Source organism: Ictalurus punctatus, chromosome 10, assembly GCF_001660625.3.
Source record: "Ictalurus punctatus breed USDA103 chromosome 10, Coco_2.0, whole genome shotgun sequence".
Classification (NCBI taxonomy): domain Eukaryota; kingdom Metazoa; phylum Chordata; class Actinopteri; order Siluriformes; family Ictaluridae; genus Ictalurus; species Ictalurus punctatus.
In genome coordinates, this window is record NC_030425.2 from 13,686,199 (window position 1) to 13,713,528 (window position 27,330).

General features: G+C 38.1%; 1 protein-coding gene across 4 annotated transcripts in view; it reads left to right on the forward strand.

Annotated features, from left to right (window-relative positions):
* si:ch73-63e15.2 (protein strawberry notch homolog 2) overlaps nucleotides 1-26,173 on the forward strand; it is a 70,372-nt gene extending 44,199 nt beyond the window's left edge. For all 4 annotated transcript variants that reach the window (XM_053683372.1, XM_017478160.3, XM_017478162.3 and 1 more), the window contains 28 exons: nucleotides 5,224-5,346; nucleotides 5,591-5,674; nucleotides 6,071-6,170; nucleotides 6,266-6,426; nucleotides 6,848-6,981; nucleotides 7,244-7,334; nucleotides 7,469-7,612; nucleotides 7,737-7,854; nucleotides 7,942-8,047; nucleotides 8,131-8,284; nucleotides 8,723-8,899; nucleotides 9,019-9,116; nucleotides 9,400-9,482; nucleotides 9,957-10,142; nucleotides 10,407-10,528; nucleotides 11,056-11,187; nucleotides 11,318-11,453; nucleotides 13,917-14,029; nucleotides 15,038-15,109; nucleotides 15,201-15,309; nucleotides 15,546-15,617; nucleotides 15,710-15,853; nucleotides 15,963-16,057; nucleotides 17,131-17,223; nucleotides 17,478-17,609; nucleotides 18,379-18,455; nucleotides 18,699-18,886; nucleotides 19,616-26,173. In XM_053683372.1, coding sequence (XP_053539347.1) covers nucleotides 5,224-5,346; nucleotides 5,591-5,674; nucleotides 6,071-6,170; nucleotides 6,266-6,426; nucleotides 6,848-6,981; nucleotides 7,244-7,334; nucleotides 7,469-7,612; nucleotides 7,737-7,854; nucleotides 7,942-8,047; nucleotides 8,131-8,284; nucleotides 8,723-8,899; nucleotides 9,019-9,116; nucleotides 9,400-9,482; nucleotides 9,957-10,142; nucleotides 10,407-10,528; nucleotides 11,056-11,187; nucleotides 11,318-11,453; nucleotides 13,917-14,029; nucleotides 15,038-15,109; nucleotides 15,201-15,309; nucleotides 15,546-15,617; nucleotides 15,710-15,853; nucleotides 15,963-16,057; nucleotides 17,131-17,223; nucleotides 17,478-17,609; nucleotides 18,379-18,455; nucleotides 18,699-18,886; nucleotides 19,616-20,322 — 3,951 coding nt within the window. In that variant the 3' untranslated portion in view covers nucleotides 20,323-26,173. The remainder of the gene's footprint in view (nucleotides 1-5,223; nucleotides 5,347-5,590; nucleotides 5,675-6,070; nucleotides 6,171-6,265; nucleotides 6,427-6,847; nucleotides 6,982-7,243; nucleotides 7,335-7,468; nucleotides 7,613-7,736; nucleotides 7,855-7,941; nucleotides 8,048-8,130; nucleotides 8,285-8,722; nucleotides 8,900-9,018; nucleotides 9,117-9,399; nucleotides 9,483-9,956; nucleotides 10,143-10,406; nucleotides 10,529-11,055; nucleotides 11,188-11,317; nucleotides 11,454-13,916; nucleotides 14,030-15,037; nucleotides 15,110-15,200; nucleotides 15,310-15,545; nucleotides 15,618-15,709; nucleotides 15,854-15,962; nucleotides 16,058-17,130; nucleotides 17,224-17,477; nucleotides 17,610-18,378; nucleotides 18,456-18,698; nucleotides 18,887-19,615) is intronic.
* The last annotated feature ends 1,157 nt before the right edge of the window (nucleotides 26,174-27,330 follow it).

Sequence of the window (27,330 nt, forward strand, 5' to 3'; positions counted from 1 at the left end):
ATGATTGTCATTCCAATGAGCAAAACAGCAGGACTTGTTTGTTTGCGCATTTGGCTTAATGAACGTCTGTCATTTTTACCTGAAGATGCCAAATACAGGGCAGAGTCAATGTAAATAGATTTAGCATGTTTTACTAAGCCAGAAAGTCACTTTTGAGTGCACAATTTAATGCAACTGGGAGCCATGAAATTAGCTGAAGAGAAAAATTATAACCATTTACTAATAATGAGAAAGTGTATCAAAATTATTCCCTAGTAAAAAGTTTCTCAAAATTATAGTTTTGTATTAGATTCACATATCTGATGCCAATTGCATTTAAACCGAGCCCCTTTTAGATGGATGAAAAAGTTTTCGATAGTATACTTGAGTCACTTACTGTACACTCGTGTGTACACTTTTATTCATTTATTTATTCATTGTTCACGTTACTCTTCCAGGAGACTCTCTGCTACCGAGAAAACCTCACATACTGTTTCCTCCCATTACTTTGCACATGTAGTAAATCACACAATTACTCTTTGTGAATCATCCACAACATGCTCACGATTTACATGCACAGCGCAGTGCGGTGCATAAAATCATGTAGATACAGTTCAAGAGCTTTAGTTAATGTTCACATCAAACATCAGAATGGGGGAAAATGTGCGACTTGTGTATTTCAGAAACTGAAAATACACACAATAGTGTGAATAACAGAAAGCATCCAGTAAGCAGCAGTTCTGCAGGGGAAAGGCCTTATTGATGAGAGAGGTCAGAGTAGAATGGCTAGACTGCTTTGAGCTGACAGAAAGGCTACAGTAACTCAAATAACAACTCTTTACACCCGTGTTGAGCAGAATAGCATCTCAGAGTGAACAACATGCCAAACCTTGAGTCAGTTGTGCTACAACAGTATTTTCCGCACCATTTTCCCCTTCAATTCATTCCTGAGCCTTCTTTCTAAACTGATTAATTTCTGTACCAGCTTTGTGTTAAAGCATACGAATGTTCCCGGAAACTAAAAAAGCATTTACCTCCAACACCAAGTGAGAATTTAAAAAAGAGCACTTCTTGTTTCTCATGGTCCTGTGGTTCTCTTGGCTAGAAATATGTGTTAACAAACAAATGAAGGTATGTGTGTGTGTGTGTATGTATATATATATATATATATATATATATATATATATATATATATATATATATATATATATATATATATATGAGTATGTGTGTGTATATATATATGAGTGTGTGTGTGTATATATATATGTGTGTGTGTGTATATATATATATATATATATATATATATATATATATATATATATATATATATATATATATATATATATATAATGTTCACATATATATATATATGTGTGTGTGTGTTTATGTATGGAAGAATTTCCTGTGGTTGATGTGGAATGCTGGGGGATTCCCTGCACACTGGTTCAGCAACAAACAAGTGGAGCAGTGGTTCAGTTTTCCTGAAAGCCTATGCTACATAGCTACTACAAGACAAAGCAATGTATGATCTGGAACTACAGATATACTCAGTACTCCTGTCTTTTATTTCCTTATCATACGCCCTGGTGTGGAATTGTTCTTGTAGCTAATAGAATGCAGTCTATCAGGATAAGGTGGTGTTAAACGTTTGAATTTCTGTACTGTGGTGTCAGTTGTTTGTGAACCTGTTTCAGTACCGGTCAGTGAGGGAGAACTACTCTGATTGTGAAAACATGGTCTAAATATGGTCATAAATGTGGTTTTAGGGTTTTTGAGAGCACTGCTGGGAAACACAAAGTGCTTGTTTAAGCAGGAATCAGAAGAGAATATGAAGTGGAAGAGGAACAGGCTGTGAAAGGGTGCAGGGATCATCAGACCACAAGCCAAATAAGCACGTTGTCTCAAGTTATAAATTGAAGTTATAAATTCAGTAGGCCATTGTGTCTATTGAAGATGCCCCATAGGCCAAACTCATACAGGATTGGCTGCAGATCTATAAAGTGGAAGTGTTTTACAATGTAAAGTTTCCCCCAGAGTCTTTTTTTCAGCACAAATCCTCTGAAATGTGAAATCATTGAGGCTAAAGGGATACACAGATGTTGTTGTTGAAATTACACAGAAATGATGGTAACTTAATGTCTTTCTTCAGAAAAAGAAACTCTTAGAGTTCTTTTATTTGATAACTTATTTGATTCTGATTTGTTATTTATTTAACCCATAGTATGGGTGGGTGATGTGAAATGATCATATCAGAATTTAAAGACATTTTTGCAGTATGTATCAGAATATCACGACCAGTAAAACAGTAGAATAAAATATATCATTAAAAAAATACTAATTTAATAGTGAAAAAGAGGAATAATTATTTTAAATTAGTATATAATAAATTAACAGTGAATAGGAGGGATAATTATTTTCAAACCTGTAATTAATATATATTAGAAAACTATCAAATCAGCTGCTTGTTCTGTTATTGAAAAAATCATGAACAGCTTCTAACCAATCAGAGTCGAGAATTCACCTCCGCTGTGGTGTAAAACAGTATAATGGTGATGTAGAGATCTCGTTAGTTTGGACTTTCAGCAGTAGAAAAAGAGAGACTCCAGTGAGTTTCCTTTGGAAATTACTTACAAGTTTTAAGGAGTTTTAGGACACACTTTTTAAAAAATTTAATATTAAAGTAAGTATATTTAAATTTAAATATGTTAATTCAAAGGATGTTTATGGCCATAAATATATACATGCAGTGAATACAAGATGTGCTCCATCTGTATATTCTCACGTCTCATTAAACAGCTTCACCGAACTTTCCTGTCCATGGAAAAAGGAGGCTGTGCATGGTGTTTTCTGTTGCAACAGGAACAAACAGGCTGCTCTAGTTTGAGTCAGCGCTGGCTTCAGTAAGGTGGGCAGGATGTGATGTTTTTGCTTAGTAAAGAAGCAGCTGTCAGAGCTCCTCAGAGTCTCCGTGGAAATGTTCAGAACTTCTCCGAGGCAAGCTTTCCCAGAGTTTGCCTGCCGTGATGGCGCCAAGTGTGCGACTTTCCTGCTGTTCTGTTCCAGTGGCAGCTTTATTTTACTCTGAAACAGTAGCACTCTTCACTGAATTCTCTAGCTGTGATCTGTGTAAACAGCATCCAGGGATCCTGCTTGTCTGTTTACAGTACACAGAGTACACTCAGAAATCAAAAATTATGATTTATTTTGCTTACTATACTCTTCCTTTGTACATTATAAACCTATATTTTAGTTATTTTGACACCGTAAATCTTTGAATCAAGATATAACCACTTCCTAGTCATAGTGAGTGAGTATATCTTTTAAATGCTGTATCTAAACACAACCCTTTATGCAAGTGTCCACACTTATGGACAGTCAATTAAAATCTGTTTTTAAGGGAAATATAAGATGTAAAGCATCTCCAAATCACTTGAGGCCATTACTGTAACATAACTAATTATCCTGATTTCTACACGGAATCGTAAATCAGGAACAAATGTAGCTTTTAATTTAAATTTTTTTTAAATCTCTGAAATCAGCTGCATCATGCAACAGTCCTAAACTGCATACATTTTTCATACATTTCATTTATGTATGAAAGGGTTAACTGAGGAAGCCAGATTTGTGATTACCCGAGTGTTTTTGTTTTACCAGCATCATTTTTTTTTTTATTCTGTTCGATTCTATTAGTTTTGGATGAAATGCTTTACTCTGTACTCTATAAATCATTTAGTGTGTTATTATAATGGTTGTATTTGTTTTGGATTTTTTATTTTTTTTTCCTTTTCTTTTTTTGACTCAAACAGCGAAAACACAGTGTGTTTCTGAAGTGAATAATTAAATGGAGATGTGTAGAAGATACCAGTATGAATGGAGCTCTGAGCTAAATGCAGCTACGAGATTACAGCAGGCTTTACTGTATGCACTTAGAAAGCAGCTTTTAATTAGAGACTGTGCTGATCATTGTCTCCTCATCACTGATTGTGAATAAACTCCTAGTGCCAAACTAAAACATAATCTGATTTGGGGCTTGGAGGATTTTACTAGTTGTATACTGAGAGCATGGTGAACTTGGACATTTTCTACTATGTATAGTTTCCTGAACTGATATATGTTCTAGCATTTTAAAAGTTTGTTGACCCCAAAAGTTAGAAAGGAGAAAATTGCATGTAAAGATTTCACTGGGACACATATTTGAATTGATTAGGCTTATGTCTGTTTCGCTCGGGCACTTTGAGCAACTTGATCAAAGCCTGTGTGAATGGAAAACACCCTTAGCTAGCAAGGTTATCCACTGTAATCTTCGTAGAAAAGCTCAATTAAAAAGTTAATTAAAAACATCTCACTTTTGTTTTAGTTAAATATATATGTGGTTTCTTAAATGTTCAGGTGCCCAGCTATGGCAGAAAACCCCAATTTAGTCCGGATCCAAAACCATTTTTTTTTTTTTTGCCTTTTTTGCTAGAATGTCACAGCAACATTCAATGGATTTTCCGAGGCTGCAAAACATATCTCACCACCTAAAGTCAAATCCTTCAGCATCAGTACACAATAATAACGTTTCAATAGCCCTGATGTAATTCAATTGAGTTTCTATAGTTGGGTTGCTTGAGTTGTTCTCATGGTAACAAAATGATGCCATCTCCAGGGACTGAATAGATTTTTCTGTCCAAGAACCAGTTCTTGTGTGATAGAAAAGAGAAGAACATTTCCTTGGGATTTTAAACTGTTTTGGGTGATTTAGTCACTCAGTATGACATCATCATTCAGTAACTTGTCTCTCGTGTCCAGGATCACAGTGGATCAACCTGTCCCAGGAACACTGGGCATGAGGTGGGATGGGACCCTGGTGCTCAGGATGGAATGCAGGACATTGTATACACACACATTCACACATTGTTCACATCTAGGGGCACTTTAGAGTAGCCAACCCATCAGCCAGCATGTTTTTGGAAGAACCCGGAGAAAATCCACAACATGGACACAGTATTCAAAATTATAGTCAATATGCTGTCTGCTTGAATGACTATTTGCAAAGCTTTCAATGACCTGGGATGACTGAATAGAATATCTTTAAGCTACAATATAGAAATAAAATTTTTGACATTATGAAATCCCAGCCTTGATATGTTGAAGGATTTTGCATAAAATCCTTTTAACCTGTGGCCATTCTCTCTCTCTCTCTCTCTCTCTCTCTCTCTCTCTCTCTCTCTCTCTTTCCCTCCCTCTCTCCCTCCGTAGGACCTTGTATGTATAGATGATCTGTCCAATCTGTCTAACGACTCCCTGTCTGAGTATGTAGATGACAGCTTGCCAACTGTACCTACCATATGGGACATAAGTACACCAGCACAGAATCAGGAGGTAAGACTCATTTAATTGCTCCCCCACCCACATAAAGTCATCTAACAAAGCAACCGCGGGCTTCCTCTGAATTCTGATATCGTTTGTTGCACTCCTACACTTAACCCCTCTGTATATGCTCGGTGTAGCTGGTGTTTGAGAGGCGCTGTGAACCCAGCCGACATGGCACATTTTCGCACGTTTTGTTTTGCCCTTGATTTACTTTCAGTCTTGTGTTTTTGTTTTTTTCCCCCTTTCTTTTCAGCTGAATTCCAGACGGTTTCAGGGTTTAAACAGTTTAGAAGATATCACTGCTATAATCAGCACACCACATCTGGGGAGCATTCAGGTAGCTTCTCACAGCATGATGTTAATGACTCAATGAAATCCTCCTTGTCTATAGTAGAAATTAGTAGAATTGAGCTATGCTTGGGGTGCATATTTTGGTTTGATTTGAATTGGCCTAAACATTGTAGCGCATCGAAACTAGCAGTGTTTATAACACCTTTATAGTGACTTCATAGTAATTAATTACATTTATAGTACAGTTCACTTCATTTAGAAATTAAATTGAGTTCGCTAAATTAATACCCTGAACTATTCGTATGACTGGCAGTATTAAAGTTTTGCTTTGATAGATTTTGTTTTCACTTTCATTTTAGCTTGGTTGTTTGATTAGTGGGTGTTCCTGTATTCTTTGTCTCTGTGAGTAATTGTAACTTGTTCATGTGCATCTGCGTTATAGAGTGCACAGTCACAGCCAGAGGAGGAGGAGGACATAGAAGAAGAGGAGACAGAAGAGCTAGGCCATGTAGACACCTACGCTGACTACAAACCTTCAAAATGTAGGCTCAGCCCTCTGATTTTCTATACCATCATGTCTGTCTGTCTGTCATTCCCCTCGCTTAACTGACATCTTTTTTGCCTGCCCTTCCACCAGCCACTATAGGAAACTCGCATCCTGACCGTGTAGTTGAGACCAACACTCTTTCCAGCGTCCCTCCACCTGACATCAGCTACACTCTCTCCATTCCTGAGGCCATCATAGACAGCAATGTGCTCTCGGCCCTGCAGCTCGAGGCCATCATCTATGCCTGCCAAGTGCGTGCAGTGACACTTGTGTCCACACTTGTCAAGCATATTTCCTATTAAATATACACCACGTAATCATACACACACATAAATATACACTTTCAGCTGGCTATGCCTAACATTACCAGTGGTAAAATATCACGGTATAGCAGCAGTTCTGATACATCAACAATGTCAGATTTCAGATGTTGCTTAGAAAAAGATGGTTGGATGACATAAAGGGTTTTGCATGCTTTATGACTGTAGAGCTGTAGAGGTCATTTTAGTCATTTTTTGGATGTTATAAATCATGGTATACAGTATGTTATTCAACTGATTATTTTAACAGTTTCAATTGACACATTCAGGGCACTTTTGCATTCAGGCTAAGCACTGTCACTTTAACACCAGAAAAATCTCCTCATGAATGACCTCTTTCTTTGCACATTAGCAACATGAGGTGATCCTACAGAACAAGCAGAGGGCAGGTTTTCTGATAGGAGATGGGGCTGGAGTGGGAAAGGGCCGCACGGTGGCCGGGATCATCCTTGAGAACTATCTAAAGGGAAGGAGGAAAGCACTTTGGTAAGCATTTGATCCACAGCTTTATGACAGCTTTACTGTCAAGCTTGGTGTTTTCCTTATTTGTCAGCATGATTGATCTGAATCAAATAAAAGATGCATGTAAAAGCAGGAATTATTCTAAACTGTGTAATGTGGGGAACTTCCATCCAGACTGTGATTTATAATTACTGCCCTGTTAAACCTCAATAGTTCTTCTTAGCTAGCTTTTTTCACCTAAATTAAGCACAGTTTCCATCTCTAATTTATCCTCTGTCTCTTTCAGGTTCAGCGTATCCAATGACCTCAAATATGATGCTGAACGAGATCTTCAGGACATTGGTGCTCCTAATATTCTAGTACATGCCTTGAATAAGGTGAAGGTCCATACACATTAAACAAAGTGGACATTTACTCTCTCTTTCCTATTCTGACTTTCCACACTATAACTCTGTATGAGTATATTTCCAATTAAGACTTCACCGATTTGTGTATCATTATGTCCTGTCAGATAAAGTATGGAGACACAGCTACCTCAGAAGGTGTTCTGTTTGCTACCTACTCGGCTCTGATTGGAGAGAGCCAGGCAGGAGGCCAACATCGCACTAGACTCAAGCAGATCCTGGATTGGTGTGGACCTGATTTTGATGGTGTCGTATCCTTTACTGTTTGAGTTCTCACTATACCTGATCGAGGAGTGTGAAGATTTGAAAACTGGATGAGTATTACACATCTCTGGATGATCGCTATAAATTCCCTTAACTGCACCATGCTTACAGATCGTGTTTGATGAATGCCATAAAGCCAAAAATGCCACGTCCACCAAAATGGGCAAAGCTGTGATACAGCTACAGAACAAGCTTCCTCTGGCCAGGGTGGTGTACGCCAGTGCCACAGGTGAGTACTCCAAATATGTCTTTACAACTACATGGAAATGTTTGGAGTCTTTATGATTCAAAGGTTGATGTTTCTTCCATTCCGCAGGTGCCTCCGAGCCAAAGAACATGATCTACATGAGTCGTCTGGGCATCTGGGGAGAAGGAACACAATTTAAGACATTTGACGACTTCCTACATGCTATAGAAAAGAGGTTTGTGGAATATACATTGCTAGTAAATAGTTACTCGGTGTGGGAAGAGGTTTTCTCATTGGCTGTTTGCACTGTTTTGGTAGAGGTGTGGGTGCCATGGAGATTGTTGCCATGGACATGAAGGTTAGTGGGATGTACATTGCACGGCAACTGAGCTTCTCAGGAGTGTCCTTCCGCATCGAAGAAATCAACTTGGACGATGACTTCACACTCGTCTACAACAAAGCCGCCAAACTGGTAAACACTGCACAACAGCTAAACTTCTATTTTTTTAAATAATGTTTTTAGAGTAAACTGAATTTTCCAGTTTAGTGAATATCGCTCACTACAGCTATATTGATCTAAATTTTGCACTACAGTTCAAAGACTTTCTCTATGCTATTGAAATGAGATTACCACATGGCCATATTCAGAACATTAAACAAGAAATTAAAAATTAATAAATAAATAAATAACAGTCCTGGGTTTTTTAGTGAGGTTCTGAAAATGTAGATTTGGACATTAATGTATAATCACATGGTTTTGACTTGACAATTAGCCCACACTGTGGTATAATATTATAATATTTTTAATACAACAGTATTACCTATTGTCTATTTGTGCTACTATGTGAGTTTGTCAGTATATGAGGAAGCAGTGAAAATGAAACTGACCCTTTCTATCTGTGGTCCTCAGTGGGCAGAAGCCTTGGCCGTGTTCACCCAGGCAGCTGATTTCCTCGGTATGGTGTCCAGGAAGTCTCTGTGGGGTCAATTCTGGTCTTCCCACCAGCGCTTTTTCAAATACCTCTGCATTGCCTCCAAGGTTCGCTGTCTGGTCGAGCTGGCCAAGAAGGAATTGGAAGCTGGCAAGGTGAGCTCCATCACTCCACTGAAGCGATCATTAATATTTATACTTACCGTGTTCTGCTTCAACGCAGACGAATGACACTATCAAAGTGTCATTTTGATAATTTTCTTTTTGTCCTGCAGTGCGTTGTGATTGGGCTGCAGTCCACGGGTGAAGCGCGAACCCGAGAAGTTCTTGATGAAAATGAAGGACACCTCGACAAATTTGTTTCTGCTGCGGAGTAAGTATAGCAGTGTGAATGATTGAGATTTTATCACTGATGTCTTTTAAATCACTTGATTAACGTTCCACTTGCCATTCTGAAACTACAAGCTTGTCAGATTGCCAGATAAAGGCGCTTACATTTAGCTTTTCTTGACATCTGAATATCCATATAAGGGATTTTTCTTCCTGTCATGCTGCTTACTGTTCTCTGTAGCAGTAATATAAAGCATAGTATAGCAGTATCAATGTGAATGCTTAGTGTGAATTCTTAGTAACGGATTTTGTTTCTGTGTTCTTAGGGGTGTGTTCCAGTCCTTGGTCCAAAAGCACTTCCCTTCAGAGAAACAGCGAAGGGAGAAAGGAGCAGCCAGCAAGAGGAAACGTAGGTCTTTTCTCACACCCGTGGCTCTGTGTGGAACATCAGAAGTCCTTTGTATTGCTCACTTTAAGAAAATGTCAAATTTGAATGCATATCAAAAGACAGCTGAGTTTCTCCGGTCTTAGCTCATCCTCCATCGTGTTTTCCTAGTTAAATAAAATTATGTAGAATCAAAATTGAACTGAATATAGTCCTGAATATAGGATGGGGCATGAGTAGAAATCAATGCTATGATAGTAATGGGCAGTGGTAGCTCAGTAGATGTTGGGATACTGATTGAATGGGCATGAGTTCAAATCCCAGCACCACCACTGCTGGGTCCTTGAGCAAGCCCCTTAATCCTCAACTGCTCAGTTGTATATGTGTAAGTCGCTCTGGATAAGGGCGTCTGCCAAATTGCTGTAAATGTAAATGGTCTTCATTTGTCTTCATTGTCCTATCTAGATATGTATAAATGTTGTGCTGTGCGTGGTGTAGGTAAACCCAAAGGACGGCAGTCGAAGTGCCCCAGGCAGGGTGCAGATGCCAAAAGCGTCATTAACATCAGCGATGATAGCAGCACAGAGTCTGATGGAGTGGACAGCGACTCCAATTCATCGCCAGATTCACTACAGGACAATGGCGATGATGTCATTTTCATTACACAAACCAACTGTCATGCTGGTACAGGGTCTCATCATTCTGCTTTATGTCCAGATATGCATAAATACTGCTACTTTTAGCGTCAGTCATTTAGGGATTTTTTTCAGTCAGCACAACGTAAGTGTATATTTGAACACCTGATCAACAAGAACAGAAAGGTTTAAATTGATGTAAACCTTAATAACTAAATTCATCAGTTCACTGAAGCACTGTTTATGATTGTCCTTTTCATTCTGAGTAATTAAATAACCGTTTAAGTTCTAATGTTCCTTTCTTCATCACCAGCTCGTTTGGAGGAGATGAAGCAAAGTCTCCTTATTAAAATCGCTGAACTTGGGAAAGAACTACCTCTGAACACATTGGATGAGCTCATAGATAAATTTGGAGGTCCGGAGAAGGTTTCAGAGGTAAGGCAAATGGAAAAAAGTATGTGGATTATCACATATTAGAAAAAATTATTAGTAGATTATCACATAATATATTACAGCTGCTTGATAATATCACTGATCAATGTTATTTTGCTCAAGATCCTGATTATTTATAACAATTCTTTAGCCAATTTACAAGCATGTTTTATTTCACTTTATAATGAACTTCATGTTTAACTCAAAGAGTGCACCACAGTATGAAACCCTACAGAGTGTTAAACATATGACTGGGGACCTTTTGGTTTGTTTGGTCATTAGAAACTGAAATAAAAAATTAAACCAGTTAATAAACATCAGCTAAGCTCACCAGTATGTGTAATTTTTTAAGAAAGCTAAAAAATCCTGAGTTAAATAAGATATGATTAGTTGTGCAGCCTTGAACATTATTACCTGAAAATTGTAACTTTTATAAAATTGAAAGCTCTCTCTCTCTCTCTTTCTTCTCTCTCACTCACTCACTCACTCTCACGATCTTTATCTATCCATCTCTCTATCTGTGTGTATAGATGACAGGACGCAAGGGCAGAGTGGTTCGGCGGCTAGATGGGAGTGTGCGCTATGAGTCTCGAGCTGAGCATGGCCACACCATTGAGCACATCAACATCAAAGAAAAGGATCGCTTCATGAATGGAGAGAAGGTTAGAATTGTGGTTTATAAAGTTGCCTCTATAATTCATTTCAAAAGCACAATCCTATCTGATGACATCATGGAAAAATTGAGTAGGGTGGATCAGATTCCAAGTATCTCTCTCTCTCTCTCTTTCTCAGCTGGTGGCTATAATCTCTGAGGCGGCCAGTTCAGGAATCTCTTTGCAGGCAGACAGGCGGGTAAAGAACCAGTGCAGGCGAGTGCACATGACCCTGGAGTTGCCCTGGAGTGCTGACCGGGCCATCCAGCAGTTTGGTGAGTAAAGACTCGATTTCCACTTACTGTGTCTTGTTTTCAGACTCTTATCACTTGTGCTAATTACCAGGTCATTTTTAACACTAAAGAAGCTAGTGCAAGCAGCACTGTTCATGATTAGTTCTGTGTAAATTATATGCACAAACAAATTTTATATAACTTACTGTTTTGTCATGGTACAGATTTTTCAACTTGCCGTATTTGTTGACTAAATTGTAAGTGGTGCTTGAAAGTTTGTGAGATGTTTTAAAACATCATCAGATTTTACACAAGTCCTAAAAGTAGATAAAGAGATCACAATTAAACAATTGAGACAAAAATATTATACTTGGTAATTTATTTATTGAGGAAAATGAGCCAATATTACATATACGTGAGTGGCAAAAATATGTGAACCTCTGATTTGACCCCCTTGTGGAGCAATAACTGCAACTAAAAGTTTCCGGTAACTGTTGATCAGTCCTGCACATCAGATTGGAGGAATTTTAGCCTGTTAATCAGTACAGAACAGCTTCAACTCTGGGATGTTGGTGGGTTTCCTCACATGAACTGCTTGCTTCAGGTCCTTCCACAACATTTCTATTGGCTTAAGGTCAGGACTTTGTATTGGCCATTCCCAAACATTAACTTTATTCTCCTTTAACCATTCTTTGGTATAACAACTTGTGCTCTTAGGGTCTTTGTCTTGCTGTATGACATTTTCCTTTCGAATTCGCTAGTAAAATTCAGAATTCATTGTTCCATCAGTGATGGCAAGCCGTCCTGGCCCAGATGCAGCAAAACAGGCAGACACTATTATACTACCACCACCATGTTTCACAGATGGGATAAGGTTATTATGCTGGAATGCAGTGTTTTCCCTTCTCCAAACATTTAAACCAAAAGTTCTGTTTTGGTCTCATCAAGTCACAAAACATTTTTCCAATAGCTTTCTGGCTTGTCCATGTGATCTTTAGCAAACTGCAGAGGGACGCCAATGTTCTTTTTAGAGAGCAGTGGTTTCCTCCGTGCAACCCTGCCATTGTTGTTCAGTGTTCTCCTGATGGTGGACTCGTGAACATTAGCATTAGCCAATGTGAGAGAGGTCTTTAGTTGCTTAGAAGTTACCCTGGGTTCCTTTGTGAGTTCATGGACTATTACACAACTTGCTCTTTGGGTGATCTTTGTTGGTCGACCACTCCTGAGGAGGAAAACAATGGTCTTGATTTTCCTCTATTTGTACACAATCTCTCTGACTGTGCATTGGTGAAGTCCAAACTCTTTAGACTGTTTTTACATTTACATTTACAGCATTTCACAGACACCCTTATCCAGAGTTACTTCCAGAAGTGATTTAAAGTCTCTATCAATAAATACATCCCAATATTAGCTCACTAGGTCAGGGACTAAGAATACCGTCAGTCTAAAAACTCTGTTTGGAGGTAATATAGTAAGAAAAACGCACAGACAACAAAACACATCATCAACAGCGTCACAACTCTTTTCCTGAGGTCCTCATAAATTTCCTTTGTTCCTATCATAAAACACTTCCACACGCATGTTGTGAAAATCAGACTTTGATAGATCCCTGTTCTTTAAATATAATGCACTCACTCACACCTGATTGTCATCCGACTGATTGAAATCATCTGACTCTAATTTCAACTTAATGGGTCTAATTTCATTCAAATTAACTGCTAATCCTTCACATACTTTTGCCACTCACAGATATGAAATATTTTTCATGTTCCTTAATAAATAAGTGACCAAGTATAATATTTTTGTCTCATTTGTTTAATGAGGTTTTATCTACTTTTAGGACTTGTGGGAAAATCTGATGATGTTTTAGGTCATATTCATGCAGAAAAATAGAATATTCAAAAGGGTTCACAAAATTTCAAGCACCACTGTATCTTTTCGGCACCAGTTTTGTTTTGGCTGATATGCTCTTTTTAACTAAACATCCATCCACACAAATAAACAACTGTTACTCCAAGCACTTACTCCATATTGTTATGCACTACAATGATGAAGCATTCACTTTTACTTTTGTCCCTGTGATCGTTCCAGTTTCTGTACAGTTGCTGCAACGTGAACTAGTTTTGTTGACTTTTGTTTGGTCCAGTTCTTGTTTTTGCATATGCAATGGAAAACTGCTCTCTCTCGCTCTCTCGCTCTCTCTCTGTCTCTCTCTCTATCTATGTATCTATTTATATATATATATATATATATATATATATATATATATATATATATATATATATACACACAAATGTATGTATGTGTGTGTATATATCCTGCTTTTCTTCAAATGAGTTTCTTGATCTCACCTTTGACATTTTCAGTAATGACTTGATAATAATAACTCCACCAGTGCTGACCTTTGGATCTAGTGTTCAGAGTCAGCTTCCCGTAAAGGAGGACATTGTAACCACAGACCCATAAACAGCAAACTGTACTTTTTTTTTCATCACTCTCACACAGGTCGCACTCACCGCTCCAACCAAGTCACAGCACCAGAGTATATCTTCCTTATCTCTGAACTGGCGGGCGAAAGACGCTTTGCTTCTATTGTGGCTAAGAGGCTGGAGAGCCTGGTATGTCACAAACACACTCACATGCACCGTCTAGCCGCTGACACACTGATTTATTGTGGCTCACCTCTGTCAATGTGCATCTTATAATGCCATTACAGTCAATATCATATTGGGATCTTAGACTGTGGCAAAGTTCTCAAGCTTACACCACAGTTGCTTTATGCTTTTACGGCTGATTTATATTTGTCAGACATAAGAGGTTTTGACGTTTATGTCCTAATAAGAAACAATCATGTGGACACTGGTAGCTGAAACTCTGCGCCGCATAGCTTAATGTCTGATTGCTTTAATTTTTCACATCACAATACAAAAAAAAAGTATACAGTTTTATTGCCATGGTTTATGTCCACTTGTCCCCTAAAAGAGAGCATCACTGCACATCAGTAGATAAACATTCAGATTGATCACATTTATCCTAATATGGTGTTTGCTGTAATATATTCTATCGTATCGTAATATACAATATTCCCCTTGCATACTGAATTGCTGTATGTACTCGGGCATTGAGGTCATCTCTGTTGTCTATCTCCCCACGTAGAGGAAGTGATCTTGTTTCTCACTTCAAAGGGGTCTACCACTTGCAATTAGGTCATATTAGTCATTTTGGAAGTCAAAACTGATATAGGACGCAATGCTCAGGATTTGAGACATCCTACTCACTTTCAGTCTAACTAAAAGCGAAGCTGATAGAGTGTTACCTAGTACAGTTTTAAGCTAAGCCAATCCATATAACCTAAATTTTTCTCACAGCTAATATTTGCTGATTGGTGTTTCCGCCTGATGTTTGACGCTGCTCAGGCTTTTAAGTAGATTATTAAACTCTTTGTGGCAGCAGTAATTTAGAACACACCTCCAGTGGACTGCAGCTGACATGGTGAAATATTATAATATATTTTAATTAGGCAAGAGCTTAGCACTTGAGCACGGAGCTAAATTTGACCACACATTCAGACTGTTTTTAACTATAGAAGTAGTTGTTAACTATAGAATGTCTGTATCCTCTCACAGGGAGCTCTAACGCACGGTGACAGAAGAGCAACAGAGTCTAGAGATTTGAGCAAGTACAACTTTGAAAATAAAGTGAGTCAACATCTTATCTGCAACATATATGCAGATGTTCATCTGAACAAGTTCTAGACTAAGCAACGAGTGTGTTTGTTTTCCTTTCCAGTATGGTAACAGGGCATTAGAGAAGATCACCAAAGCCATTCTGGGTCACATTGAGAGTAAGGTGGCCCCTCCCAAGGGCTATCCAGGTGGTGATGCCATGTTCTTCAGAGGTAAAACTAGTTTGTGTGTGTCTGTGTGTAGTAGTTGAGGAGAAGTGTAGGCTTAATGTCATTTGGAATTATAGTCAGTGTTAATGCATGTTATGTGATGAATTGCAAATGTGGATGTCTGTGTGATATTTATATATTTCAAACCTGTAATTATTCTCTGTATATTTTAATAAGGTAATTTATGTGACCCTTTGAAGGTATTGATTTGCACATTTCCACATTTTTTTTACTGGTAGACATGAAGCAAGGCATGATGGATGTTGGCATTTTCTGCAAGGAGGCTCGCCTTGGCATCAACCCTGAGAAAGGTGAGGTCTCCACTCTTTATATTCGATACACATACACGTATATACAAATACAGATGACCTCATACTCTGTTCTTCACCTCTGTTTGCGACAGACTGCACCATTACTAAGTTCCTCAATCGTATTTTGGGTCTGGAGGTGCACAAGCAGAACTCTCTCTTTCAGTACTTCAGTGACAATTTTGAGTACCTGATTGAAAAGGACAAGAAGGAAGGCAAATATGATATGGGGATTTTGGGTAAGCATTCCTGTAACTTTCTATTTAATGCTGTTCCCTTAAAATACAACCTACAATACAAAGAGCGGTTGTATTGTAATATCATGTGTCCTGTACTGTTCATTTACAGATCTGGCTCCTGGTAATGATGAAATATCCAACGAGACTCAAGAGAAGTTTCTGACTCCAGGCAACCCACAGGAAGGCCAAGTCATTCTCTATAAGGTCAGTTTGGATTAAACACATAATTCATTGTGCTCCTACTGTTTGTATCAGTTATGCAGAATGATAGACGCTGAAATACACAATCTTTTCCTGTGAATAGAACCAGAGCCAATAATGGGCAGTGAATTTTTCACATACACAGTGTTAAGCAGTCATTTTGTTTGTACTTGGCTTCATGAGAAAGCAAGTAAAGTATTTTAAGGAATAAAGACCTTTTCTGCATTTATAATTACTTGGATTCCTTTCCATTTTCTCAGATGCAGAAAACACCCTCAAAAATCTTTAATAAGCTACATGAAAATTCACAAGCTTACCACTGCTGTATTATAATTTGGATAATTATTACAAATTCCATGAAAACACTACATTTTATATTTTCGTTTCTTCATTATTTAAGTTGCTTCAACAGCAACAAATAACACTGATCACTTGATAAATGTGTAAGTAAAGAGTTCCTCACTGGTTCTTTGTAGAAGCAAACCATATCACCCATGGGTATCACCCATTTAGGACCATTTTTATTTCTGTTATCTGGAGCCATTTTTTTTAAAGAACCATGCAAGTTTAATGATGCATAGCAGTAAGAGGACAGTGATTTTATTTTTATTAATATTAATTATATTATGATTTTTTTTATTATCTTTTTTAAATAGCTGTGAAACAACTGCTCTGAATGATATGTGCTCACAAATGTGAACTTTTCAGATAACATCTGCATTTCACAGCATGTACAGTATGTGCACCAACAGTTAACAGAGAATTGGTCGCATTTGCTGTTTCAACACCATGAACAAATGTGACATTGTTTCACAAGCTGCAAAATTTATAGAAAAGGCTCAGTTGGAATATGATTTCCATTTCCTTCTTCCTCTACTAACAGACAGCTTAAATTAACAGCAAGTGCAGCACAGACCAGTTTTATCAACCGTCGCTTAGAGTTATACGCAAAGCTCCTTTCCTTTTGTGGTTTAGTCTCAGAATAAGGCAGCTTTGTAAGGAGTTGACCCAATGCTGTCTGTCAGTCTCCTCTAATTATACCACCTCTGATGTGGACGCTTTGTTGTGCCTTGCAGATCAGTGTCGACAGAGGCATGCCCTGGGAAGAGGCTCTCAGAAAGGCTCACACACTCAGCAACCCAGACGAAGGCTTCTACATCTCCCACAAGGTGTGTCTCTGAAGCAGAAACCAAAGGCCATCTCACATTCCCACATCTCCATTCAGCTTCCATTCCATTATTATCAGTCCTATGAAAATAAGAAAGAGAGGGATAACCGGGGTGAACCTGAGTTCATTATTAGAGCATTCTGAACAAACGCATGGACAGGAAACATAAATAAATCACATGTCAGTGCTTAGGGGTCACTTTACCGCAAAGACATGGTAGCAGACTGTGAGCCTTGGTGTCTGTCTCTCCTGCAGCTGAGAGGGAGTCACCCATGTGTGCTGCTGGCCGAGCAGGGCAGAGGTCACAACCTGACTGTCTACAAACCCAATGTGGGCAAACAAAAGCAACCGGAGAATCTGGAGAAAATCCAAAAGAAGTACCACAAGGTCTGTTTTGTTTTTCTATCCCTGTTTATTTTTACTGTGATCTAATCCTTTCTGTTTGAATGAGTCTTATGTTCATATTTTTTTAAGAGACTGCACGCGCACGGATCTGGAAAGATTACATCATGTTTTACCTACTATAAAATCATCAGTAAATGTAATATATATTGTATCCTGTGGGGGAAAAGGGGTTTTGTGCTTATTCTTCAGTATAGAGAAACTCCCGGAAATCAAGTATTGGCTGAGTTTAAAATGCAGAACAATAAAATATAGACATTCAAAAGGATTTGTTAGAGTAGGGATGCTTCTGGAGGTTTTAGTTAAGTTCCTAGCACAGGTAAAGCCTACATACATATTATGGTGATGTGCACTACTAATGATCCAACTGATGAACCACAACCCCTAAGAAGTGTTTATATTAAAGAACAAAACAATTAACATGAGGTGTGTGTAGTACGCATTCAGTTTTTTAGAAGACCGTGTGAGTCGATCATAATTACTACAGACGTCCTCCAGCAACATTACTTAACTATTTGCAGAAGTCTTATCCTGTCTGAATAATACTAGTATCGTGGCAGTGATAATCTGGGCCGGATGTCCATGTATTCTTAAAGTCACTGAGTGTCTTGGTCAGTCTTGAGACCAAGCATCATAACACCATTTTATGGTGGCAATCTATGAACCTTCACTTTGACTGTTATACTAAGAGGTCTCATGTGACATTGTTTTATATAACAAATGGTGAGTGATGTTTTCAACAATCGAACTGCAGGTGACTCCAGAGGATGCGAAGGAAAGCTGGGAGAATCAGTTCACGTTCTCCTTAAGGAAATGTAGCCATGCCAACTGGTGAGTGTGAATCTCATCATTTCCCCTACCATAATAATTCTAATCATAACTACTATTTCTTCCCTGCTTGCACTTATGTCAGAACACATATCAAAGCATGCTAAAGTCATTGCGTTTTACTAAAGCGTGCAGAAGAACAAGACTGTTGTCTTTTTAAATGATTGATATTAATGAATCAAGCATAGAAATGTTTTCAAAACAGGCTGTTTATTCGATGTGTGTTTGTGTGCACGTTCTGTGAAGGAACGGGAGGTGCAAAAAGGTCGACGAGGGCCAGGAGTGTTTGCAGGGTATGCGCTTGCGGCAGTACCACGTCCTTTGCGGTGCTCTTCTGTGTGTGTGGAAGCGTGTAGCTGACGTGGTGGCAGACATCACCAGCTCCAGCATCCTGCAAATCGTACGCCTCAAAACCAGGGAGCACAAACAAGTGGGTGAGTGTCCACTAGACTACTGGAGCTGGATAATCCACACCTAACGGTCAAGTGGGCAGGAGGAATGTTTTGGGTTTTTTTTTTATTTAGGTTTTTTTAATTCGCCTATCAGTCAGAGTGACACTAGCACATGGGTAGGAATTTGCAATGATTCAAATTGATGAATATAGGGCAAAATAACATTTTAAAAATCCACAATTGGTTTTACGGTTTTAAGCCCTATGACACTTTTTGGAACCACTTTATTTTTATGCTCTGCTTTGAAATGTCTTCAGTTCTCAAATGAATTCCGCAAACTCAGTTAAAGTTTAATGGTGTCGTGTTTACTCTGTATCAGCTAAAGGCCGTCAGCCAGGACACTTGGTGAAGCTCTCCCCACATTTCAGCAGATGTTAATTAAATACATGTTCAGAAATGAAACTCTGTAAAGCTCTGTAAAGAACATCCAAACCAATCGGACAAGGAGGCGTGCATAGTCGCCTGTTAGTCATTTTGTCTCTCCATTCAGAAAGCTTTTCCTTGTGCACTAGAATTCAGCCACTTAAGCATAGACAGTGCGTGCATGTGTTTGGAGGTATAGCTTTAGAGGGGACACTGATGTCAAATTAATTGTTAATTAATAAGTTGCTGTACTTTGGTGAACATGTCATTATATATTCGCTTCTTAAAAAATGACTTGATTTGAATTTTGCTCATGCTTTCTTTCGTGTCCTCTTCTGCGCCGCTCAGGAATAAAGATCCCAGAGAACTGTGTGGCTCAAGTGCGAGATGAGCTGGACCGTATGGATAAGGATGTGAAAAAGAGGCGCCAGGAGAAAGAGCTGAAGGCTCAGAACCAGTGGCGGGATGAACAGAGGATGTTAGAAGAACGTCGGAGGGATATTTCTTTCACCCTTTACCCTAGCCCCTTATTCGGTTACCCTGATGGTGTCCTGGACCTGACAATGCCCGGCCTTTCTCACCTTTCCACACACAGCACGGGAACAGACGTCCTCTCTGGGCCTGTCACCGATTTCAGCATGGTTTTCCCACAGGAGCACCAGCAGCAGCAAAGTCAACCAGAATCTGCGCATCAGGAATTGTTAAACTTTCTCAACTCGCTGCCAGAACAACCACAGTGCCACTCTGGGCTTCCCTCTTCTTCATCGGACTCTTTACACGCTGCCATACCTGCCCCAACGAGCCTCTTCCCCACCTCCACCATCCATCCTTCCTCCTCCTCGTCATCCCTTTTCTCTCCTTCACTCACTCCATCGTCTTCTTCTTCTTCACTGCCACTCTTTTCCTCCCTGTCGCCGTCGGACCAGCACCCATTTGCTAACTGCAGCGACGACACCGCCATCGACGCCAAAGAGGTGCTGAGCAGTATGCTGAGGAGCAGCTCAGACCAGTCTGTCATTCACTTCAGAGTACCCGAGTCAGAGCATCTGTCCTAAACACAGCCTAGTGTGTGAAACAGGCCTGTTGGGTTTTGGTCGCACAGAGACACACCAAGCTGACATAGTCAGATTAGCACCAACTAAAAGGAGCAGATTGGCTGATCCTGTTAGCTCATGTCCTCTTCAGGTAATTGAACTTGAATGACAAGTGTGCACATTCTGTGCCTGTGTGAAAGGTGAAACTCTTCATACCAGGGCTAGTCTGTGTGCTTAATAAAAATGAAAGAAAAGTAGAAGATACGGTATTGTATGTCCCAACTCTTATATTACTGTATTAGATGCCACGTCAAAACAGTATACCATCTACCACCTTATATCACAGAGGTGCCAATCTCTAGTTTAGCCGTAGCATTTATGATTTTTGACACTACGGGAGCTACTAGATAAAACAGAAATAAATTTCACCTGTCAGAAAAGGAAATTCACTTAAGTTCATTTGGTAAAGTTTATCGAGGTGAATATTTTTTTTAGCTGGAATTCATGAGACTCTCTCTTGTGACCAGTAGAGTTCTGCTGGGATGACATACCTTTGTAGGCCAAAATACAATCGGCAGAAGTAAAAAGCAAAAGTTAGGCAATAAACCTACACCATGGTCACATGACTTTAGCGTCACCACCGCTAAGCTTCCGACAACTCTTTCGATCTTTATTTTAAAAAACACTACAATTGGAAAATACTATAAATTGATAAATGTACAAGTTGGAAAGTTTGAGCTGGAATAGTTTGCAAGAGCAACAGAGTATAAACACAATGCCACTGTAGTAGATGAGTTTTTCCTGTTCGGCGTAGTCCCATTTAGCCAATTGTTAGCAACCGTCTTTTTCAAGACACATAAAAGTGTTAAAAAATAACAAGTGAGGTATTACTGATGTATTTTATGTCGTAGAATAAAACGTGAAAATATCTTGAGCTTCTGTTAAACCACAGACCTTATTTCAGGCATTCAACCAAAACCCCATTCAGAACCCCATTGACTTCAGGACGATGGAACAGATAGTGCTAAAATGCGAACTCATTTCCAGGTTTTAGGACTCATACCTGCTCCACTCTCTAGGCAAATTCATACGAGTTGAACTGCTTTTTGTAGCAGTCACACTGAGTGTCTGACTTGCTGTTTTCTTACTGGGAAAAAAATTTGAATCAAAAAAAAAGTCCACTTGAATAAAAATCCACTAGAATACACTAGGGGTTTTTATGGTAATTTTTTACTCTCTGCCTTCTAGGATTGTCTTGTTGGCACCTCTGATATCACTTGTAGTGGTATACAGTTTTGACCTCTCGTCACTATGAATCTGTTTAATCTCTCCTATCGGCCATTTTGTTGGAAGAAAATTTGCAAAAAGTTGCCAGATGAGCAGGACATGAGGTACTCTAAGAGTGTGTGATCATACTCAAAGTGAATGTTAGCTTACTTTGCCTACTTGTAGTTTCCTTTCTCCTGATGAACAGCCAATCAGAGAACTCTATTCCTCTGGCATCTAATATCGGTTCAGCACAATCAGGACTGACTGGAATGTCGCAAACATTCTACAGATGGTGGTGCTAGTTGGGCTCCGTCTCTCAACAGTTGGCTTGGTGTGTCACTAAATCTGTTTAGTGTGTGTTACAGACCTGCACTGGACTGCTTCACACGCTAGACAGCTCCACACTGCAAAAACTGGCATCAGTATAAGTGAAAATATCTTGAATATAGTCAGATTTGTCTAGTATTTCCTATTATAAGATTACAATTAAACAAATCTAAGATTATTAAACCTATTTGTAGGCATATTTTACTAATTTGCTTGTACACTTGTCAGATCATTTTGCTTCTTTCTAGAAATAAATGCTCATATTCTAGATTCATTACACATAAAGTGAAATATTTCAAGCCTTTTTTTGTTTTAATCTCGATGATTACGGTTTACAGCTCACGGAAATCAAAAATCTAGTATCTAAAAATATAATAAAGAATTTATAATACAGAAATATCAACCTTCTGAAAAGTATGTTAATTTATGCACTCAATAGTTGATCGGAGCTGCTTTTGCACGAGTTACTTCATGAATGCGGCGTGGCATGGAGGCGATCAGCTTGTGGCACTGCTGAGGTGTTCTGGAAGCCCAGGTTGCAATGTGACACGGCGACATTTCTGTATTATAAATTCCTTACTCTAATATTTTAACATACTGGATTTTTGATTTGCACGAGCTGTAAGCTGTATCATCAAGATTAAAACAAAAAAAAGGCTGGAAATAATTCACTTTATTTGTAATGAATCTAGAATATATGAACGTTCCACTTTTTAAATTAAATTACGGGACTTTTCCATAATATTAAACATTTTTGAGATGTACCTGTATGTCAAGCTTGACTATCAAGCTTGAAATGAATAAAATGTCTAGAACTAGGTTTTAGTAATCTTATATTTGGTTTGTTGTAATCTTGTAAAAGGAAATAAGAGGTAAATGTGACTATATTCAAGATATTTTCATTTGCTAAGATGACTCTTTTTGCAGTGCAGTGTTTAGTAGAGGGAGCCCACCAACCTGCTATCTGCCCACATTTACTCAGATTAGATGTTTAAATGTTTTCTTTGTTTGTATTATCAGAAAAAGAAAAAAAAAACAACTGTTAGGGCTTAAAAATCCAACACTGGCATGAAAGTGTTGAAACGAGTCTAATATTGACAGTTATTTGAGTCACACTGCTCTCTACTGGCACATCTCTGTCACACGTCATCTCTTTGGCTGAAACGTCTGTCAAGCTGAAACCAAAACTGGAAGAGTACAAACCGAAGAGAACCGCACCCAAACCTGCTCTATATGTTCTATAGCTTTCTGTCACACTCGGCTCCTACGATTGCTGAGAGCAAGATAACAGACTACTGTTTAACACAGTGCCTTCTGAACATATTAGGGAAATGTAGTCTTGTAAACAGACATCTGTACAGTATATATTTGTATACAATGCGTTTATTTATTGTTTTTATTTATCTGACCTCATTACTGGACTGGTGAGCGAGTAGGACAAACCCCACTGGTCCACCTGAATGTCCTCAAACATGCTTCTGTCTTCTTTATGCACCAGAGTAATTACTCCATTTGTGCTTCTGCTATTAATGAGTTGACGCAGTAGTGATTCAGGGCAGATACCAACATTTTCAGTTTCAGCTTTTAATCTTAAAAATGTGATTCCTGTTCTTAATTGTTTGCTCTCAGGTAACGCAAAGAATCTGTTCAACCCCACCCAGTATGACGCCTACAGATGGATATATATATATATATATATATATATATATATATATATATATATACACACATACCCATCAGGGCAGTTACGATGCACTCAGTGTGTGCATATTTTGGGTTTCACAGAACAAAAGCAAAGTAAAAAATGCTTCAGAGATTGCGACCAACAAAACTGACCAACAAGACTTGACCAAAAAGCTGAACAGGGATGCAGTACAGAGATGTAGAAATATTATATAATCTGGGTGATGGGATCTCTTGCAATATCTTTCTTTTTATTTATAGTAAATTATCTTTTTTTTTTTCTTAACGGGAGCTTCTGTTCATTCTATATGTGTAGACAACCTATACAACAAAAGGAAGAAAATGAAACATAATGGAGATGAGGAATTATTTCAAACCCAAACAAGACAAAGTAGAGGCGGGTGATGTGGCAAAAATATCACAATTCTGGATACATAATACACTATCATTAGGTTTGCTAGCACAAAACAGTTATTCTCACAGCTCCAGGGTTTGAGCCAGAGATCGGCTGCCCTGTGTGGAGTTTCTGCACATGTTCTTACTGTGTTGTGTGGGTTTCCTCTGGGTTCTCCAGTTTCACCCCACCTCTCAGAAACATGAAGTTTGTCTGAATGTGTGTGTGTGTGTGTGTGTGTGTGTGTGTGTGTGAGGTGCCCTGTGATAGGCTCTGTGACCCTGACCTGGATAAAGCACTAAGTGAATATGAATGATTATATGCAATACAAAAATGTATTGTTTGACACAATAAGGAGGGAGAATAAAAAATAATACACTCAGCTATTTGTTTCTAAGAGAAGCAAAACCTGCGATCACAAAACCTGCAATCACAAAACCTGCGATCTCTCAGACTCAACAAAAAAGTGTATTGTGGCCTGATTTATCACAATATTGATATTGTAGTCATATTGCCCAGCCTTAAGTAAATCATTTGCACCATACTATTGCACTGTTCTGTATTTCCGCACCAGATTAATATATTGTCAATAACATATATATATATATATATATATATATATATATATATATATATATATATATATATATATATATTTTTTTTTTTTATTTTTTTTTTTTTCTTGTTTTTTTGACCCAAGTTCAAACTTGAAGCCCTAATCAGAAATCAGGGACACAGCATTAGCATAGTCACAGGACTAGTTCTGACAAACCTGTGTATTGTGATGTTACAGTATCACACTGTTGTGATTAATTGAATGTGCTGTGTGGGTGTGGGAGTGTGGGTGTGGGAGGGGGTGGGTGGGTGTGGATGGGTCCTTCAATAATTCCTGATTGAGGCGTTTCAATATTGTAGTAAATTACATTATAGAGCATCTGACCAGATCCTTTATCTCAGGAAGAAATTTTAGTGGTGTTGCTTGACGTTTTTTGTATTTTTATTTTATTTTTTTATCCTGATTGAAACTAATACATGCCCAGCGTGCAGGTTTTATCAGTATATTACACTCGGCCACTCTCTCAGGCTTTGCGTGCAAAAAGAGACACATTTTCATGAAGCAAATTTTGTTTATCTGCTCATGAAAAGTTGCTTATTAATTAGTCTCTCTGCCAAACTAGCTAAAGACTCAGATTAGATATTATTTATTAAAAACACATCGTTTCTGCAGATAAATGATGTTCAGATCCATGTTGTGTATTTGCTTCTAAACGTTTTTTTTCACATGTAGGAGACAGTATTGTTTTCTATATCAGACACATGTGAAACTTTCCCAGGCACATCCCAGTCTTCATTCATATTCGTGAATATACTAGAACAATATGGAGTTATGGTTCCAGCCCTGTGGTCCTTTATTTGGTCTTTGTTTTCCAGCAAATGAAGAACATTAAAACCCCAATCAGATTGATTTTACAGCCGAATAAGTATCCTTGAATCTTCCATCTCATGTTGTTTAAGACAAATTCAATATGGCACCTTTAAAAAGTGCTGAACTCAAAAGAATGTACATGTTGTACACTAATAAGAATGGTGTTATTATTATTATTATTATTCTACAAAAATATCTATGAAACTGCTGTCTCAGTCACTGATTTCTGATTGGGGCTTTAACATGAGATGACGTGAGTTCTGAATATGTTATACACACCCTCATGATGTTGCACTCTACATTAACCTCCATGACTAGATAAACTGTCATTTATTCTGTGTAAAATTGCACTAAAATAAAAATGTAAAAGTTTTGGTATGATGGAGACTTTTTTTTTTGTTCTATCCCTTTAAACCATGTATTATAAAACAGCATAATCTGTTATATCACTTTTAAGTAATTTATTGTTAACGCAAAGAGATAAAACCGTGCTACTGAGATGATGTATCTGGGGTTTGTCCTTTTTAGTCTGCCGTTTGCTTTGCATTGTGTATTTATATCTGATGTTGAGATGTACATAGTGCAAAACGATTTGTGCCTTTCAGCTATTTCTTAACAAAAATTTTCTATGTATAAAAAAAAATTAACATACAGCGGTGCAATGTTTATTATTAACAAAGCAATGAATAAAATGATTCATTTGCTGTAATGTTGTATTTTGATGCTTGCCTTAGATTCTGTTTCAGAAATAAAAGTCATCACGAACCAATAAATGTAAAGTTTTAAGGTTAGAATGATTTTATTATGATTTTTAAAAAGAAGAAAAAATGCAAAAATACCAGTAGTGCGGACTTTTACATCTGCCTTGAGTTTTATTCAGTCACTATTCTTGCATTAAAGTCATGTTTAATTGCAAGTAAACATTTGCTACTGTAAATCTGCATGAAGATGAGCTACAAGTCAGCAACAGGGTGCATTATTATTTGTTGGTAACATTTTGAAAGTCATCACATCTTTTTTTGTGACATACTATGTGTAAATAAAAAAAGAAAATATGATGTCATTTTAGGTCACGTGACCCACCCTAGTATTTGCAAATAATGCAAATGTAATCCAACCACCACATTTAAATGGGGCTGTAAAGAGCTGACGCTACCAAAGGCAACATAGTTTCCTTCTGAAAATTCAGTGCTGGATGTCTGATCCCTTTAATATACACTGTCTTAAGTGCATAAGTATTCACTTCTACATTTTGTTAAAGGGTCAATGTGGTAAGGATTGACCATTGACTGATAAGCAGTTTTATGGCCAGGTGTGGCCTGTTTCCTCGTTATTTCATGACAAGTTAAGGAGATAAAAGGTCTGGGGTTGATTCCAAGTATTGAATTTGCATTTGGTAGCTGTTCATGGGAACTCTCAATACAGTATGCAGTCCAAAGAGGTGTCGATGCAAGTGAAGGAGGCCATCAATGGGCTGAAAAAACAAAACAGACTTATCAGAGCGATAGTAGGAACTTTAGAAATGGCCAAATAAACAATTTGGTACATTCTTAAAAAGAAGGAATGCAGTGGTGAGCTAAGTGCCTAAATGCCTGGAAGACCATGGAAGACAACAAAAGTGGATGAATGCAGAATTATTTCCTCGTTGAAGAAAAAAGCCCTTGATAACATCTAGCCAAATCAAAAACACTCTCGAGGACGTAGGCGTATCATTGTCAAAGTCTACAATCAAGAGGCACCTTCATGAATGTAAATACAGAGGGTTTACCTCAGGATGCAAACCACTGGTAACACTCAGGAACAGAAAGGCCAGATTAGACTTTGCTAAAAAAATAAATAAATAAAATAAAATAAAATAAAATAAAATAACCTGACCAGTTCTGATGCAAGATTAACTTGTACCAGAATGATGGAAAGAAACGAATAGGAA